Here is a 17,022-nt window from a genome sequence, read left to right on the forward strand (position 1 = left end):
ATGTGTTTATTACAAACACGCAGGTTTTCACTTCACAAGACGTTAAGTGATGGACTGGAGTGGTGTGGATTATTGTGATGTTTTTATCAGCTGTTTGGACTCTCATTCTGGCGGCACCCATTCACTGCAGAGGATCACTTGGTGTAAAACTACATTTCTCCAAATCTGTTCAGATGAAACAATTCATCTAAAATCTTGGATGGCCTGAGGTTGAGTAAACTTTCAGCAAACTTTCATTTTCTTTTTTCCATTACCAGTTACATTATCAGCATAACAATCTGACTGAAAATGAATTAATTTCTTAAACATGTCCCCCTTTTAATGCACTCAAGCTGTGATGAACTCCACAAGTATGTGCAAAAACGTATATATTACGGTCATAAAATTCAACGGGTAGGTCACACGGTGCTTTTAGCATCAAAAACAATGGAATAGTGCACAAGCTCAGCATAGTGCGGCCCAGCCGTGCCTGGAATCACCGTCTTGTCTGGGCAGCGAGGGTCCTGCATTAGAGCAGCTAGAGACTCACGCTCTCTCCCGTCTTTCTTCTTTAAAGGAAAAAATCAAATGAGCTATTTATATCTTTTGGACAAGCTATAGTAACAATTATATAACACTTTGTCTAAGTACCTTTTGTGATGAGTGACTTCTCCCACTTTTGCTAGAAAGAAATAACAAGATTAGGAAATTTATTTCAAGGGGGATTTTTTTCTAAAACAAAAAGCCACAGATACTTTCACAATTTAAATTGACGTCTCTACCACTAAGACATGAACAATCTGTTTATATCGCATGAATAGCAGAGATGTGGTAGATGTGGTCTTGTTCTGCCAGCCTGTGCATGCCACCATGTATCCTGTTTATGAACACTATGCATGTCATTGGTCTAGGTAAGCTACCTTGCTTCCTGTTTGCCTCCACTGTTCTCACCTGTATGGTAATATCCAAAAAGAAAACAGCAGAATTTTACCTAGTTTGTTAGAAAGCGAGTCTACTCACCAGAGGACAACCAAAATGATAATCAGGATGAGGGTGATTGCAGCGGCTGACGAGAAGCAAATAGTGATGAATATCACTGTGGAAAACAGACATTCATTACCTCGATTCACCATACTTCAATATGCTGATAATCTATAGGCCTGATATGTGGAAAACTCACTGTGTTGAGTCTCTTCACTAGTTACATCCACCCGAATGAAAACTTTAGCCATGTGGTGGTGGTACGAGACGTGGCATATGTACAGTCCTGCATCCAGTTCAGACACTGGTTCTGTAAAAACCAATGCCATGCCCACGGTGTCAGCTGCTGACCCGTCCTCCCTGGGATGAGAAAAATTCAGAGACATGTCTCAAATAACAACTTTGAAAAAGTCTCTTTTTCTCTAGAAACTGATAGATGGAAGATTTAGAAGAGTTTTGGTCAAGATGTCTGAAATTAGCACAAACAAAACTTTACAATGGATGTCTGAAAAGGGATAGTTCACACAAAAATGAAAATTGTCATAATTTACTCACTCATGACTTTCTTTCTTTCATGGAATACGTTAACATTGCTCTTATCAATACAATGAAACAGGAATATTGGCACATACTTTCAAGCTCTAAACACAAAAAAAGTGTGACTTTTTCATTTTTGGAGCTGTGTTATTTTGGTTTTATTTATATAGTATTATAGAATGCGTATTAGTATTTTGAATTAGCTTTTATTTTTATATTTTAAGTTTTCATCTTAATTTTAGTTTCTTTTAGTATTTTTGTTGTGGTTTTTATTAGTTTTTAAATATTTCTATTTAGCTTGAAGTTATTTTTATTTTTAGTATTACTATCTACTTGTTTCGTATTCACTTAAACTTATTTCATTTCATTTATTTCATTAGCTGCAGTTAGCATTTCTAATTTGCAGGTTTAAATGTTTTAATATTTTTATTTTTATTTTAGCTTTATTTTAATACATAAACATAAATGATTTTGCATAGCTTAATTTTAGTTAACAATAATCAGACAAGATTAATTTTCGGGTAAACAGCCCCTGTGAGACACTGAAAGAACACACTGTGTTCTTAAAGAATGACACATTTAAGGGATTTTTACTGGGCTAAGCCGCATAATTTTAGCTATTACAGTTTTTGTTAATATTTGGAATATTTTTATATAAAAAATATATATTTTATATTTTTACTTTATATTTTATATTTTTACTTACTAAGTTTTAGTAATTTTGTTGTGTTTTTATCATTTTTATTTGTTTTTTTCTAATATGTCTATATAGTTTTTATTAATTTTATTCATTCGTTTTAGGTAATTTAGCTTTAGTTATTTTAGTACTTCAGGTTAAACTAAACAAAAATGAAATTTTTTTTTAGTTTTAAAGGGGTCATACGTATGATGCGATTTCAAGTTTTCCTTTCTCTTTGGAGTGTTACATAATTCTGCTGGTAAGAGTAGTATAGGGAACCACATTTATTGTCAAGCATAAAGAATCCTTTAGAACTTCACAGCCTGATACAGTAAAACATTCATGTGAAAACATTAACTAGCCCTTGTCTTCTCTATGTATCCCTTTGGGTGTCTGAAATGAAAGAAAAATCAATGTACAGCATTTAGGTTTTGAGAGTGCTGTGGAATTGTGCAATAGGCCGTGATATGGTCATGACGTTTTTTCTGTGCGTCAACTTTGAACTCTTGAGTATTTTGTGCCTTATTTAAGCATGCACTACTCAACATACCTGTAACATATTGTCTTGTATGATGGAGCATTGCCATGGGCTCTGAGAAGTATCTTCTGATTTGAGAGGTTTTCTTGCAATGCTAAACGATGCTCATTCTGGCCATGACTTCTACGATCAAGTGTGGTTTCGTTTAAAACCTCAATAGATGAGATAGCTGAGTGAAAGATACAGCAGATTGCATTCAGCAAATAAAATATATTTACTGAATGAATAACCAGAAAACGTTCCAGTCAATATTTTTGGGGTTGAGGAATGCTTACAATATTTTGGAACTCGTATTGTCCGTCTCTCATCCCTGCCGAGCTTGTTCTGGATCAGACATATTAAATCTTTCCCCTCATACTGACTGAGTTGAAATTCATGAGTTGAATTGACTTCTACTTTAATTCCATTATATTTGACCTCAGTAGTCGCCTGAGTTACAGTGTCTTCATCAGGAAGGACCCAGGAGATGTTGGGTTTCACCCCATCGCCGCTGAACTCACACACAGCATGCCAAATCTGAGTGTATCTCTCTTCACCCAGAAATGCGAGGCTTGCAGATGGCCCTGACAGCAAAGACGTTTTCATTACTTCATTATTGTGTCGATTTTGTAAAAGCGGCTGTGAAGTTGTTCTTGTTATTGTAGTGGTCAATTTAGGGTTTTAAGTTTTCATCAACTGCTGACGATTGAACTTGATTATTTCTTGAAATTCAAGCTATAAGAAGCATAGCAGTTTCACAATGATAATTATAGTGATGATATGTTTAAAATGTATGAATGGACTGACATTTAGCTTCCTAATGCAATCACATTAATACTTTTCTAAGTCTGGCTCAAGTGTCAAACTACTTTTGGGGTTAATGTAATAGTAAAACTTACCTAAGGATGGGAGGACAATGCTTTTGTTCTCTGGTTTCTCTAACCCTCGATGCTCAACCACACAGGTCACGCTGCATCCGGCATGTGAGTAAATAGGAATACGCACCGTGCTTTGAGCAACAACCATATGACTCTCATGAAACACAGGTTGAGTCATTACAAATTCACTAGAGCTAATATCAATGCCATGGCGCTCTACTGCCCAGGTGATGGCCGCTGCCGGGGTCTGGCTCTGCACTGAACACACCAGCCATGCGTATGTAATGCCATTGTCCCATTCAACACCAGACTGCAGGGTTATATTCGGTGGTGCTATAAACAAAAAACATAAACTACATGTCAGAATGTTTGAAAGACAGCTCTGTTTTAAAACCTAGTGAGCTGCCTATGTCAACAGCATCCATCCATCCATCTGTCCATCCATTGTTCTGTCCATCCATACCTCCATCCATCTAATCATCAATGCATTCATCCATTATCCATCCATCCTTCCATCGTCAATCTATTGTTCAGTCCATCCATCCAACAATCTATTCATCCATCTGTCCATTATCCTTCTATCATCCATCCATGCATCCACCTATCTATTCATCCACTTATCCATCCATCCATCCATCCATCTATTGTTCATTCATCAATCAATCGATCAGTTCATCCATCCATCCATCCATCATTCTATTATCATCATCATTGTACTATCCATCCATCCATCCATTGTTCTACTGTATTATCATCATTGTACCATCCATCCATTGTTCTATCCATCCATGCATCCACTTATCCATCCATCCATCCATCCATTCATTGTTTTATCCATCCATGCATCCACTTATCCATCCATCCATCCATCCATCCATTGTTTTATCCATCCATGCATCCACTTATCCATCCATCCATTGTTCCATCCATCTATTGTTCTATCCATCCATGCATCCACTTCTCCATCCATCCATCCATTCCATCTATTGTTCTATTCATCCATGCATCCACCTATCTATTCATCCACTTATCCATCCGTCCAACTATTGTTCATCCATCCATCCATCTATTGTTCAATCCATCCATCTATTGTTCTATCCATCAATGCATCCACTTGTCCATCCTTCCATCTATTGTTCATTCATCCATCCATCCATTATCCGTGTATCCATCAACTATCCATCTATTGTTCTATCCATCCATGCATCCACCTATCTATTCATCCACTTATCCATCCGTCCATCTATTGTTCATTCATCCATCCATCCATCCATTATCCTTGTATCCATCAACTATCCATCTATTGTTCTATCCATCCATGCATCCACCTATCTATTCATCCACTTATCCATCCGTCCATCTATTGTTCATCCATCCATCCATCCATCCATCCATCCATCAACTATCCATCTATTGTTCTATCCATCCATGCATCTATTCATCCACCTATCTGTTCATCCATTCATCCATCCATTGTTCTATTTATCGGTCAATCAATCAATCAATCAATCAATCAACCGATCGATTGATCGATTGATCCATCCATCCATCCATCATTCTATTATCATCATCATTGTACTATCCATCCATCCATTCATCCATTCGTCAACCTATCCATCCATCCATCCATCCATCCATTTGTCCACACTTCAATTCATTTATTGTTCCATCCATCCATCCATCCATCGTCTTACCACACACAGGAAGAGGAATCTGCCGCCTTTCTTTTTCCATGAAGTCAGGATGGTCGACTACGCACTCAACTGCATATTTATGGGTCATGCATCTAGGCACAGTCAACACACTTCTGACAGAACAAGATCCATTATAGTGTGTGTCTTCAGAATGAATTGTACTATTAATCTCTTGTGGAAGAATCCAGGACACATTTGCAGCGGGAACAGCATTGGAGGCCAAACACTCAATGTGAACATAGTCTGAATTCTTTACTAAATTCACACTGATATTTGGGGGAAATGTCACTAAAAATAAAAACAAATCACGTTTACAATCTTCAGCTGTAGAGTGTAGAATATCAATACAGAGTGATGATATTATGACAGCAAATATAGTACCTGGCAGTAGGACTTTTGGATTTACTTTGATTGTGAACTGCAAGGAAGCCTGATGTCTACGGTAAGAGGCCTGACAGAGATATTGTCCGACAAGGTGCAGCTGTATGGGTCCTCTGATAAAGAGATCACTGCCAACCACATCCACATCCTCAGGCAGAGGTTGGCCTTCCCTTGATCAAGTGATACAAAAGTGCAAAGCAAACATTTCACAACTTGTCTCAATGTTTTTATTCTGTGGTGAACACACTAGAATCCAAAACTTAAATTTTTACATTGCGAATGAAATTGACTATATCATTGTGTTGTATCAGTGCTCGTTTTTTACTTTCATTTTATGCTCATATTCAAGGCCTTCAGGCATAATATTACTACATCTTACCTGGAACATTTCATTTTATAACTTGGTACATTGCCCAAAACATCCATCCTGATTGTAATGTCCGTGTCCCCCTCCACAAGTGCCAGTGAAGTCTGATTCTCACGGTTAATGGCATAATCAAGGTCCTTCAGCTGAAGTGAGGAAAGATCTAGATGGAAAAAAGTTTTACAAATTAAAAAGTGCTTCAAATATTCTACATATGTGCATCTATTCAGTTTAAATAGTGCTGGTACTCACAGTAAATTGGCAACGTGATTTTCCTTTTGTTTATGAATGGGAGAAACATGTAGCTAAAGACACAAAATATATTTTCTCCTTCATAAGGATCTGATGGGAACCTATATGAACTGATAACTGAATCTGGTTTGGAGACATTTCTCTCTAAAGGTGGCATGTTTCTGAATTCAGGCAGTATCCACGTGATATTTGGATGTGGCCTCCCTCCTGTTGCTGTACAGATGACCTCTTGAAAGTCTTCTCCTCCTTCTGGGACTAGGAAGGTCTCCATGCTTATAACAGGAGAAACTGTTAAAAAGAAGAAAAGTGCCAATAAGAACAGGGGAAGTTCATAAAAAAGAGACAGTTCTTTTTAGAAAACTACAAATTAAAAAGACAGTTCTTTTTAGAAAACTAAGAAGTGTATCTGTGAGTTTAATCTTAAGGTTAAACAAGCATACATTTGAGTTTCGAGGAGTTTGAACAGCTGTTCGGTCTGTTTACCAAGCTGTTGGAGACACTAACTCTAGCTCCAAGCTAGGTACTTTCTTAGTGAATGAAAGACACTTGGTTTAGATGTCATGATTCAAGAAATGATCAAAGATGAAGTCACTAAACATTCACACCACTTGCAGTATTTGAGTGCAAAAACCTGTTCACTAACCACCTGCAATATAGTTTAGCATTTAGCGCCGGAGTATTTAAATTAAGCTGTCGTTCATTTCAGCCTCACCACTACTGCTATAGGCAAACACTTTATATGTTAATAAGGCCTTTACAGATTGTCTTCTAAACAAAAATTACAAGTCAAAAGTCTGTCTTGCTCTATTACCGCTAACATAAAGCAAAAGGTAAACAGAAATTTATCCTATCAGGTTTGCAAGATTAAGAACTGCACTGTGCAAAGTATGTTCAGAACTACTTTTTTTGGGCTGGTATTGTTACTCGATTTGCATAACTGTTTTTGTGAGTCAGGCCTGCAAACGAGCAAATAAACTGTTAACTGTGAGAACAATTCTTGCTGAGTTCACCAACATTCATAAATTTGATTAGCAGGCATTTTTAAATCGAGTATGTTCTGTAATAAATGGTAATAAATACAGAACTACTGATGTTTACTCTTCACAGTTTTGCAGTTTTTGTATTCTACAAGGAACGCATCTATACTGTATCTATCTACACAGTATGTTACATTTGTGGTCAGACAGCTGCTGCAAATGTACCACAGGAAACACATGCGACCTTGGTGCAATGAGCAGACAATAGGAGAATAAAACTTGTTTTCTCAGTTCTGTTTTAGGTTTCATCCTGAAAAAACTTAGCCAGTGCAAAAGAACAGAAACTTAACTTATGTTGTCTTGCACACTCTGGCTTTTCCTAATAACGCTATCTCTTTTGATTAAAACAGAACTTACCAAATGTGTCCACCTCTATGTTGGCTCTTTTGGGTTCAGTAAAAGCTGGATGCTCAACCACACAGGTAACAGTGCTCTCATTATTCATAATTAGGGGGACGCGAAGTACACTGATTGAACTGGTTGTGCCGTTGGGATGAACTGGATTAATCATGTTCACAGAGAAGATGTCGTCTCTTGGAAGGGCACCAGAGATCTCCCATCTAATCACAGCCTCAGGCTTGGCACCGGAGGCAGAGCAAGTGACAGCATGGTAGAGGGTCCTATTCACAACTTCCTCTTTCACAGTTATGTCAACATCAGGCCGAGCTTAGAGACAAAACAGAGGTATTGATGTTTTTTTTTCAATGATCAACTCATTCTTCATGTCACTTCAAACTCATATGGCTTCCTTTTTTTCTGGGGAAAATACATTTTTGTATACTCACCAATAACACTGAGAAACATGGTGTCCTTTGTTTCATCCTCTTCAGAGTCGAAGACGCATGTGTATTCTCCCTCTTGATCAAAACTTGTCACATTTATCTTTACAGTAAGGTTTGTAATTGATGCCGGGATGTCAAAGTTTTCTCTGTTGAAAAAACTGGCACTGGATTTGTAGCCTGCCATTTTCTTTGCCTTCTTTGTAGAATCGAAACGGTTCCAGGAGGAGTACAAGATGTTACTCTGTCCAGTGTACAGACAACGCAGGTAGACCTCCTCCCCCAAAATCCCTGTCACTGTTTGGTCAAGAACCAAGTCTCTGGTCTCCAAATCTATATAAAAAAAAACAGAGGGACGAATATTACTCAAAGATTATATGACATAGTCCATTACAGTAATCATTATGGCATAATATAAAGCACAGTCGGGGGAAGTATGGCACTCTTAATAAACGTTGACAGATTTCTTCATTTCTGATAGGGAAGCCAACAAAAGGATTTTTTGACATGTCCATTTAACACTCCCTAACATTTTGTGAAATGAATCCTGAAGGGCATATATTATGTAACCCAGAGTAAATTAAGAAACCACTTTCGTAAAAGGAGAGTTCAGCCGGAAATTCTGTCATTATTTACTCACCCTCTTGTGGTTTCCTTGTGGAAGGTAAAAAAGAGATTTTGAATAATGTTCTGGCAATTCTTTTCCGTATAATTAAAGTTAATGGGGACTGGGCCTGTCAAACTCCAAAATAACAAAAAGCACCATAATGAACCATAAACATGTTTGCCATATCGCAAGGTTTCTGAAGGTATACAATAGTTTGTGTGAAGAACAGGCCCAAATTGAAGTCATGTTGACTACTTTTATGGTGCTTCTGCATCCTTTCTGCATCCTGTCCCCATTCATTGTGATGGAAAAGAGGGGCCAGCACATTATTCAAAATATCTCCATTTGCATTACAAGGAAGAAAGAAAGTCATGTATGATTTGAAATGACATGAGAGTAAGTAAATGACGGAATTTTAATTCTGGGTGAACTATAAAGACCAATGACAATTTCTCACTGTTTACAAAAGCTAAAATTACCTTTAAAATGCATTACATAGGCAATATTTCCTACAGCGTTAAAAAAATATGCATAAGGCCCCAATTACAAAAGTGACATCACATGCAGCATGCATAGAGTCTGGGATGGAAATTGAGATGCTTTGCACAAAAGGAAGCAGATGTTTTTGGTTTTTCAGTCATGTGACAAGACTTTCCAACACAGGTCTTTTGCACATGTTGCGTGCTGCTGTAAACCGCATTCATACCACTGTACGCCATTTAACTGATTACATGCGAACACAATTCTGTGTTCAAAATCACAGCCTTTGCATGTGTCACTACTACCCTGATTTGATGATGTTACAAGTCTTACAATGATGGCTTGAGCAAGAAAAAGAATAAATAAATAAATAAAGCCAGCAGAACACAATTGCAATAAGCATTTTTTTGCAATCTGAAAAAAAAAAGCATCTTGCATTCTGCATTGCTACTGCATGTTTACTAAACAATTTAAACCACATTTTTCTTTTCTACTAATTACTAATCTTTTTCTAGGGATCTAATTTAATCAGTACTACCAAATAAATTCAAGCCATAATTGATTGTTTCCATGCCTCAGCATTTATTAGTTTCAGAATGAAAGGATAAGTGGTTAAATGTTTTTCTCAAATAAGGATGTCTGGCAAAGGACAGTGGAAATGCCTAAAGCAGAATTTGTGAAAGAATCTTTATTCATTGCATGCCGTTCTTCTCAATGAGCAACAGATTTTATCATTATTATTATCATCACATACTCAAAATACTCAAAAGAGCTCAAAATAACAATAGCAATGATTCAAACAAAAGGCTAATAAAAAAAAAAATAATAATAACAATATTAATTATGCACAATTGCAAAGCCTGCCAGATATTCTCATTCCCTCCCTTTATAATGTTCTGGCCATTCTTTTCCGTATAATTAAAGTTAATGGGGACTGGGCCTGTCAAACTCCAAAATAACAAAAAGCACCATAATGAACCATAAACATGTTTGCCATATCGCAAGGTTTCTGAAGGTATACAATAGTTTGTGTGAAGAACAGGCCCAAATTGAAGTCATGTTGACTACTTTTATGGTGCTTCTGCATCCTTTCTGCATCCTGTCCCCATTCATTGTGATGGAAAAGAGGGGCCAGCACATTATTCAAAATATCTCCATTTGCATTACAAGGAAGAAAGAAAGTCATGTATGATTTGAAATGACATGAGAGTAAGTAAATGACGGAATTTTAATTCTGGGTGAACTATAAAGACCAATGACAATTTCTCACTGTTTACAAAAGCTAAAATTACCTTTAAAATGCATTACATAGGCAATATTTCCTACAGCGTTAAAAAAATATGCATAAGGCCCCAATTACAAAAATGACATCACATGCAGCATGCATAGAGTCTGGGATGGAAATTGAGATGCTTTGCACAAAAGGAAGCAGATGTTTTTGGTTTTTCAGTCATGTGACAAGACTTTCCAACACAGGTCTTTTGCACATGTTGCGTGCTGCTGTAAACCGCATTCATACCACTGTACGCCATTTAACTGATTACATGCGAACACAATTCTGTGTTCAAAATCACAGCCTTTGCATGTGTCACTACTACCCTGATTTGATGATGTTACAAGTCTTACAATGATGGCTTGAGCAAGAAAAAGAATAAATAAATAAATAAAGCCAGCAGAACACAATTGCAATAAGCATTTTTTTGCAATCTGAAAAAAAAAAGCATCTTGCATTCTGCATTGCTACTGCATGTTTACTAAACAATTTAAACCACATTTTTCTTTTCTACTAATTACTAATCTTTTTCTAGGGATCTAATTTAATCAGTACTACCAAATAAATTCAAGCCATAATTGATTGTTTCCATGCCTCAGCATTTATTAGTTTCAGAATGAAAGGATAAGTGGTTAAATGTTTTTCTCAAATAAGGATGTCTGGCAAAGGACAGTGGAAATGCCTAAAGCAGAATTTGTGAAAGAATCTTTATTCATTGCATGCCGTTCTTCTCAATGAGCAACAGATTTTATCATTATTATTATCATCACATACTCAAAATACTCAAAAGAGCTCAAAATAACAATAGCAATGATTCAAACAAAAGGCTAATAAAAAAAAAAATAATAATAACAATATTAATTATGCACAATTGCAAAGCCTGCCAGATATTCTCATTCCCTCCCTTTTCTCAGGAAATGTCTTCTCAGTGTGAGCAAAGTGACAGACTCAGATGAAATGCACAGGTTGTGTGTTCAAATATTTAACCATATGCTATTAATTCACATTATATCCAAATCTGTCTGTTCTTATATATAGGCAATCAGAAAATATGCAAGCTATTCAAAAGGGCCAGAAAACACAACAGCATCATCTGATCAAATTAAGCAAAAAGAATGAAATCTGAGATAATATGAACCTACCTTGCATGTCCCCTCTGTGAGCAAGATTTAGAACCATTGCTAAAATAAAAAATATTGGCAGGCCCATGTTGAAGTCATTAAAGAAGGCAACTGGAGCAAAAAAACACTTGAACGTATGTGCCAGGGTGTGTGTGTGTGTGGTTGAATCTGTTAGTCTGTGGGGCAGAAGAGGTCATAGTCAGCTGCCAGAGAAGTGTGTGAATGTGTGTGTGCTCCTCACCCCAAACCCCAAAAATAGTCAGGCTTTGAATAACCCACAAACTGCTTGTCTACACTACATTTTTAGACCATAACTTCAAAAATAACTCTCATGCCCATTTATTATGGTCATAGATATGATATAGCGTCTATTTCCAGTATGTTTTGATGTGACAACCTGTTACGTTTTATGATAATGAGATTATAAGAAGATGATGAGCTGTTTGTATTAAAAAAAAAAACATAAAACCACACATTTAGAATGATATGACACAAAAGTTTCCATTTAAATGTTAATGACATTTTACTGTCAACCATTTAGACCAAAGTCAGACTGGATAAACTAGATTGGTTCTATTCAAATAATTGTGTTTTTAAATATTAATCATCAAAATTATATTAAATTACTAGATTAACAGATTAAATAGAACAGTTTGGGTTTACAGGAAAAAAGTCATTCTCATTGTGTAGCTAAAATTACCTTTAAAATGCATTATATAGGCAATATTTCCTACAGCGTTAAAAAAATATGCATAAGGCCCCAATTACAAAAGTGACATCACATGCAGCATGCATAGAGTCTGGGATGGAAATTGAGATGCTTTGCACAAAAGGAAGCAGATGTTTTTGGTTTTTCAGTCATGTGACAAGACTTTCCAACACAGGTCTTTTGCACATGTTGCGTGCTGCTGTAAACCGCATTCATACCACTGTACGCCATTTAACTGATTACATGCGAACACAATTCTGTGTTCAAAATCACAGCCTTTGCATGTGTCACTACTACCCTGATTTGATGATGTTACAAGTCTTACAATGATGGCTTGAGCAAGAAAAAGAATAAATAAATAAATAAAGCCAGCAGAACACAATTGCAATAAGCATTTTTTTGCAATCTGAAAAAAAAAAGCATCTTGCATTCTGCATTGCTACTGCATGTTTACTAAACAATTTAAACCACATTTTTCTTTTCTACTAATTACTAATCTTTTTCTAGGGATCTAATTTAATCAGTACTACCAAATAAATTCAAGCCATAATTGATTGTTTCCATGCCTCAGCATTTATTAGTTTCAGAATGAAAGGATAAGTGGTTAAATGTTTTTCTCAAATAAGGATGTCTGGCAAAGGACAGTGGAAATGCCTAAAGCAGAATTTGTGAAAGAATCTTTATTCATTGCATGCCGTTCTTCTCAATGAGCAACAGATTTTATCATTATTATTATCATCACATACTCAAAATACTCAAAAGAGCTCAAAATAACAATAGCAATGATTCAAACAAAAGGCTAATAAAAAAAAAAATAATAATAACAATATTAATTATGCACAATTGCAAAGCCTGCCAGATATTCTCATTCCCTCCCTTTTCTCAGGAAATGTCTTCTCAGTGTGAGCAAAGTGACAGACTCAGATGAAATGCACAGGTTGTGTGTTCAAATATTTAACCATATGCTATTAATTCACATTATATCCAAATCTGTCTGTTCTTATATATAGGCAATCAGAAAATATGCAAGCTATTCAAAAGGGCCAGAAAACACAACAGCATCATCTGATCAAATTAAGCTTATGCACAATTGCAAAGCCTGCCAGATATTCTCATTCCCTCCCTTTTCTCAGGAAATGTCTTCTCAGTGTGAGCAAAGTGACAGACTCAGATGAAATGCACAGGTTGTGTGTTCAAATATTTAACCATATGCTATTAATTCACATTATATCCAAATCTGTCTGTTCTTATATATAGGCAATCAGAAAATATGCAAGCTATTCAAAAGGGCCAGAAAACACAACAGCATCATCTGATCAAATTAAGCAAAAAGAATGAAATCTGAGATAATATGAACCTACCTTGCATGTCCCCTCTGTGAGCAAGATTTAGAACCATTGCTAAAATAAAAAATATTGGCAGGCCCATGTTGAAGTCATTAAAGAAGGCAACTGGAGCAAAAAAACACTTGAACGTATGTGCCAGGGTGTGTGTGTGTGTGGTTGAATCTGTTAGTCTGTGGGGCAGAAGAGGTCATAGTCAGCTGCCAGAGAAGTGTGTGAATGTGTGTGTGCTCCTCACCCCAAACCCCAAAAATAGTCAGGCTTTGAATAACCCACAAACTGCTTGTCTACACTACATTTTTAGACCATAACTTCAAAAATAACTCTCATGCCCATTTATTATGGTCATAGATATGATATAGCGTCTATTTCCAGTATGTTTTGATGTGACAACCTGTTACGTTTTATGATAATGAGATTATAAGAAGATGATGAGCTGTTTGTATTAAAAAAAAAAACATAAAACCACACATTTAGAATGATATGACACAAAAGTTTCCATTTAAATGTTAATGACATTTTACTGTCAACCATTTAGACCAAAGTCAGACTGGATAAACTAGATTGGTTCTATTCAAATAATTGTGTTTTTAAATATTAATCATCAAAATTATATTAAATTACTAGATTAACAGATTAAATAGAACAGTTTGGGTTTACAGGAAAAAAGTCATTCTCATTGTGTAGAAGCAGTCAAAACAGCTTTTCAACCCAAAGTATAACCTCTATTCGCTTACAACTGTCAATTTGTCAGTTATCATTCTTAGTCATACATCCTCTTTCAGTCCTGTTTGAGAAGTGAGTTGTAGAGAATGGAGGTCACTGCTTGGGAAACTACACTAAAACTGTTGACTCATCGGTTGAAGGGGTACTGAGGTTTCAACAACATTTTTTACTCATTCACTGAACAATGAAAAAGTAGTTTCAGTCCACGGCAGACACTTCGCTTGAGGTTTCTCGATTTCCTACTGGAAATAGTAGGTGGCAGGAGCGTTTGCCGTCTGTTCTGTTGAGATGTAGGAGTAACTGTGACTTGCTATGAGTATTACTGTGCACAAAAACAGTCTCAGATGGGCTCAGAAAAACTGACATGTTCACTTGTAGACACGCAGACACGAATTCTCACACGTTTACACCACAGAAAGACAGTTATCAAGGTAAACAGGAAGACTACAAACCAAACACCAACCTCAGCGCAGGGTTCCTGTTAGTCACTGTTAAAATCTCCTTTAAAGGCAGTCAGTGGAGCTTGTGCAAAACAGGCCAACTGTATTAATCACATTTTCATTTTCTGATGTTTTCATATCAGTTCATCATTACTTTAAAATCAGTGTTTGGAATTGCATTAGATTGGCCTCTAATGATGCTGTATATTTGTCACACCTTATCGTTGGGAAGGACTGTAATACAATTGCAATACTGTAGTTGTCACGTCTCAGAATCAAAGAGAATTACATTTACAAGAATTACTTTTGGGGATATATTGTTTATCGATACAGAGTCTGTCGACACTGCCTATGCTGTGATTCACTTGTATGAACTGCAAATGAAAAGCTCACAAATATACAATAAAAATCTTGAGCACATAAAAAAGAGTGTAAAAATGCTACCATAGAAACCTGTAAGTTATCTCACCATATACAGTAAAAAAATTGCATTTATCAAGACAATGCATGTAATTTTACTGTAAAAAAAATTTTTTTTGGAAGTAAAAATTATGATTTATGGAAGCTTGTTTCAGCCATGGAATCATTTTTTTTTTTTTTTAATTTGCGACTTTTTTTCTCACAATTCAAACTTTTTTTCCAACAACTGCGAATCTCGCAATTCAGTTTTTTTTTTCTCTTTTGTTTCTGCCATAGAATAAAAATAAAAAGGTACTTGTGACTTTTTATGTCACAATTTGGACTTTTTTTTTCTCTGAATTCTCAGAATTATGTCACAGGTTATAAACTTGTAATAGCGAGTTTACGTCTTGCAAGTTAGATTTTTTCCCCCTCTGATTTCTTTGAGTTTACATTTCGCAATCCTGTTTTTGTTTCCACCACAGAATAATAATAATAAACAAAAATTGCAATTGCAAATTTTTTATTTCACATTTTTCTCTTGTAACTGCAAATTGCTGTCTATTATATATGCTTGTTATTAGCCATTGTTCTTGAAACTTTAGGTCACAATGTGGCCTTCTAGTTTATCACCTGTATTAGTCTGATAATGGTAGTGGAAACGTTAAACTCGTACTTAGAATTTTAAAGGAAGCATGATGCTTAAATAAAAACATCTAATACTGATGACATTGATAACAGATGGCAGATGATTTGATGTCCAAGCCACATTTCTGAGAGGAAGCCAAACTTTCGCCCACCAGTCCTGGCAAGCCGTCCACCACTCACTGTCACTGCGAAAAACTAGCAAAGCTTTTCCATGCCAACAAGCACTGATGTCCGAACACTGGGGAGTCCACTTCCTCCAGCCAAGGGATGATGTCAGCAGAACATCCTTCTCATAGTTGAGCTCAAGGGACATTTTACTAAGCATACTTTCATGAGTCCACTCGATTCCAGATGGATAAAATCAATCAATCTTACATAACAGAAGTTAAATGGGTTGCACTTTCATTTTTCAAAAAAAAAAAAATCATTCATATAAATTGTAAAAAGATGAAAGTCCAGTTCTGATGAAAGTATTGCATGCTGAGTAAATGAGCTTATGAAGATTGGGAACAGAATGCTATTAATTAAGTGGCAAGTAATTACAATTACATCTCCTTTCATGCGCTATTTCTTCAAGCTGACACAACAGAAAATCCACACGCAACCTGTGAATGAGAGTGTAAATTGCTGTGACATTGGAGGGAATAATCAATACATTTCTTGAAGTTGAATTTTACATAAATGCTCACTTAAGTGTGCTGTATTTCATGCCCTGGGGAATCTACTTTAAACATAGTCAGCACTCCACCTGACTGGCCAACCAGATATCATGTATTTTTATGAGGCCATTGAAACTTTATGTTTTTTATTGTTTTCAGCAATAGATCTAATCATTTACAAAATGTGTCTTTTATGATGAGCACTTAATCAAACTAGTGTCACTTTCAGAGGGAAATTTAGAAGGAAGAGAATATAAATGAAATGTTGTAAGGAAAGGTCTATTAAACAACCCATCAGTCATGCAGAGTGCCAAACACAACCCATGACTGCCATCTAAGGGTAAAAACTCAGTGGCAGATGTTCATTAGGCAGATTTCAAAAACTGCATTAAATTAACTTTTTAATAGCACACACATATCTTTTCAATAATTTTAATGTTTAGCTGTTTTTTTTGTGGGGGAAAAATAAGCAAGCAGATAGATAGATAGATAGATAGATAGATTATAGATAGATAGATAGATAGATCGACAGATAAATA

At 36.0% G+C, this 17,022-nt stretch overlaps 1 protein-coding gene across 4 annotated transcripts; it reads right to left on the reverse strand.

Moving 5' to 3' along the window:
- Positions 1-248: 248 nt before the first annotated feature.
- LOC107752385 (uncharacterized) lies at positions 249-11,756 on the reverse strand. Of its 4 annotated transcripts, none has more exons than XM_016568343.1 (14): positions 11,581-11,752; positions 8,085-8,411; positions 7,657-7,965; positions 6,263-6,550; positions 6,026-6,173; positions 5,647-5,816; positions 5,266-5,553; positions 3,593-3,904; positions 2,990-3,277; positions 2,727-2,883; positions 1,160-1,320; positions 1,000-1,075; positions 631-661; positions 249-545 (listed from the first exon to the last, which is right to left on the reverse strand). In XM_016568343.1, exons 1-14 carry the CDS (start codon positions 11,645-11,647, stop codon positions 399-401), a joined length of 2,769 nt encoding a protein of 922 aa, XP_016423829.1. In that variant the 5' UTR covers positions 11,648-11,752; the 3' UTR covers positions 249-398. The 4 variants fall into 4 exon arrangements, with proteins under 4 accessions (XP_016423829.1, XP_016423828.1, XP_016423830.1 ...); XM_016568342.1 differs by having other exon boundaries at positions 249-548; positions 11,581-11,751; XM_016568344.1 differs by lacking the exons at positions 249-545; positions 631-661; positions 1,000-1,075 and adding an exon at positions 2,539-2,569 and having other exon boundaries at positions 1,211-1,320; positions 11,581-11,756.
- Positions 11,757-17,022: the final 5,266 nt, after the last annotated feature.

This window comes from Sinocyclocheilus rhinocerous, unplaced genomic scaffold (assembly GCF_001515625.1).
Source record: "Sinocyclocheilus rhinocerous isolate Xijiao unplaced genomic scaffold, SAMN03320098_v1.1 scaffold1613, whole genome shotgun sequence".
In the NCBI taxonomy this organism is placed as follows: Eukaryota; Metazoa; Chordata; class Actinopteri; order Cypriniformes; family Cyprinidae; genus Sinocyclocheilus; species Sinocyclocheilus rhinocerous.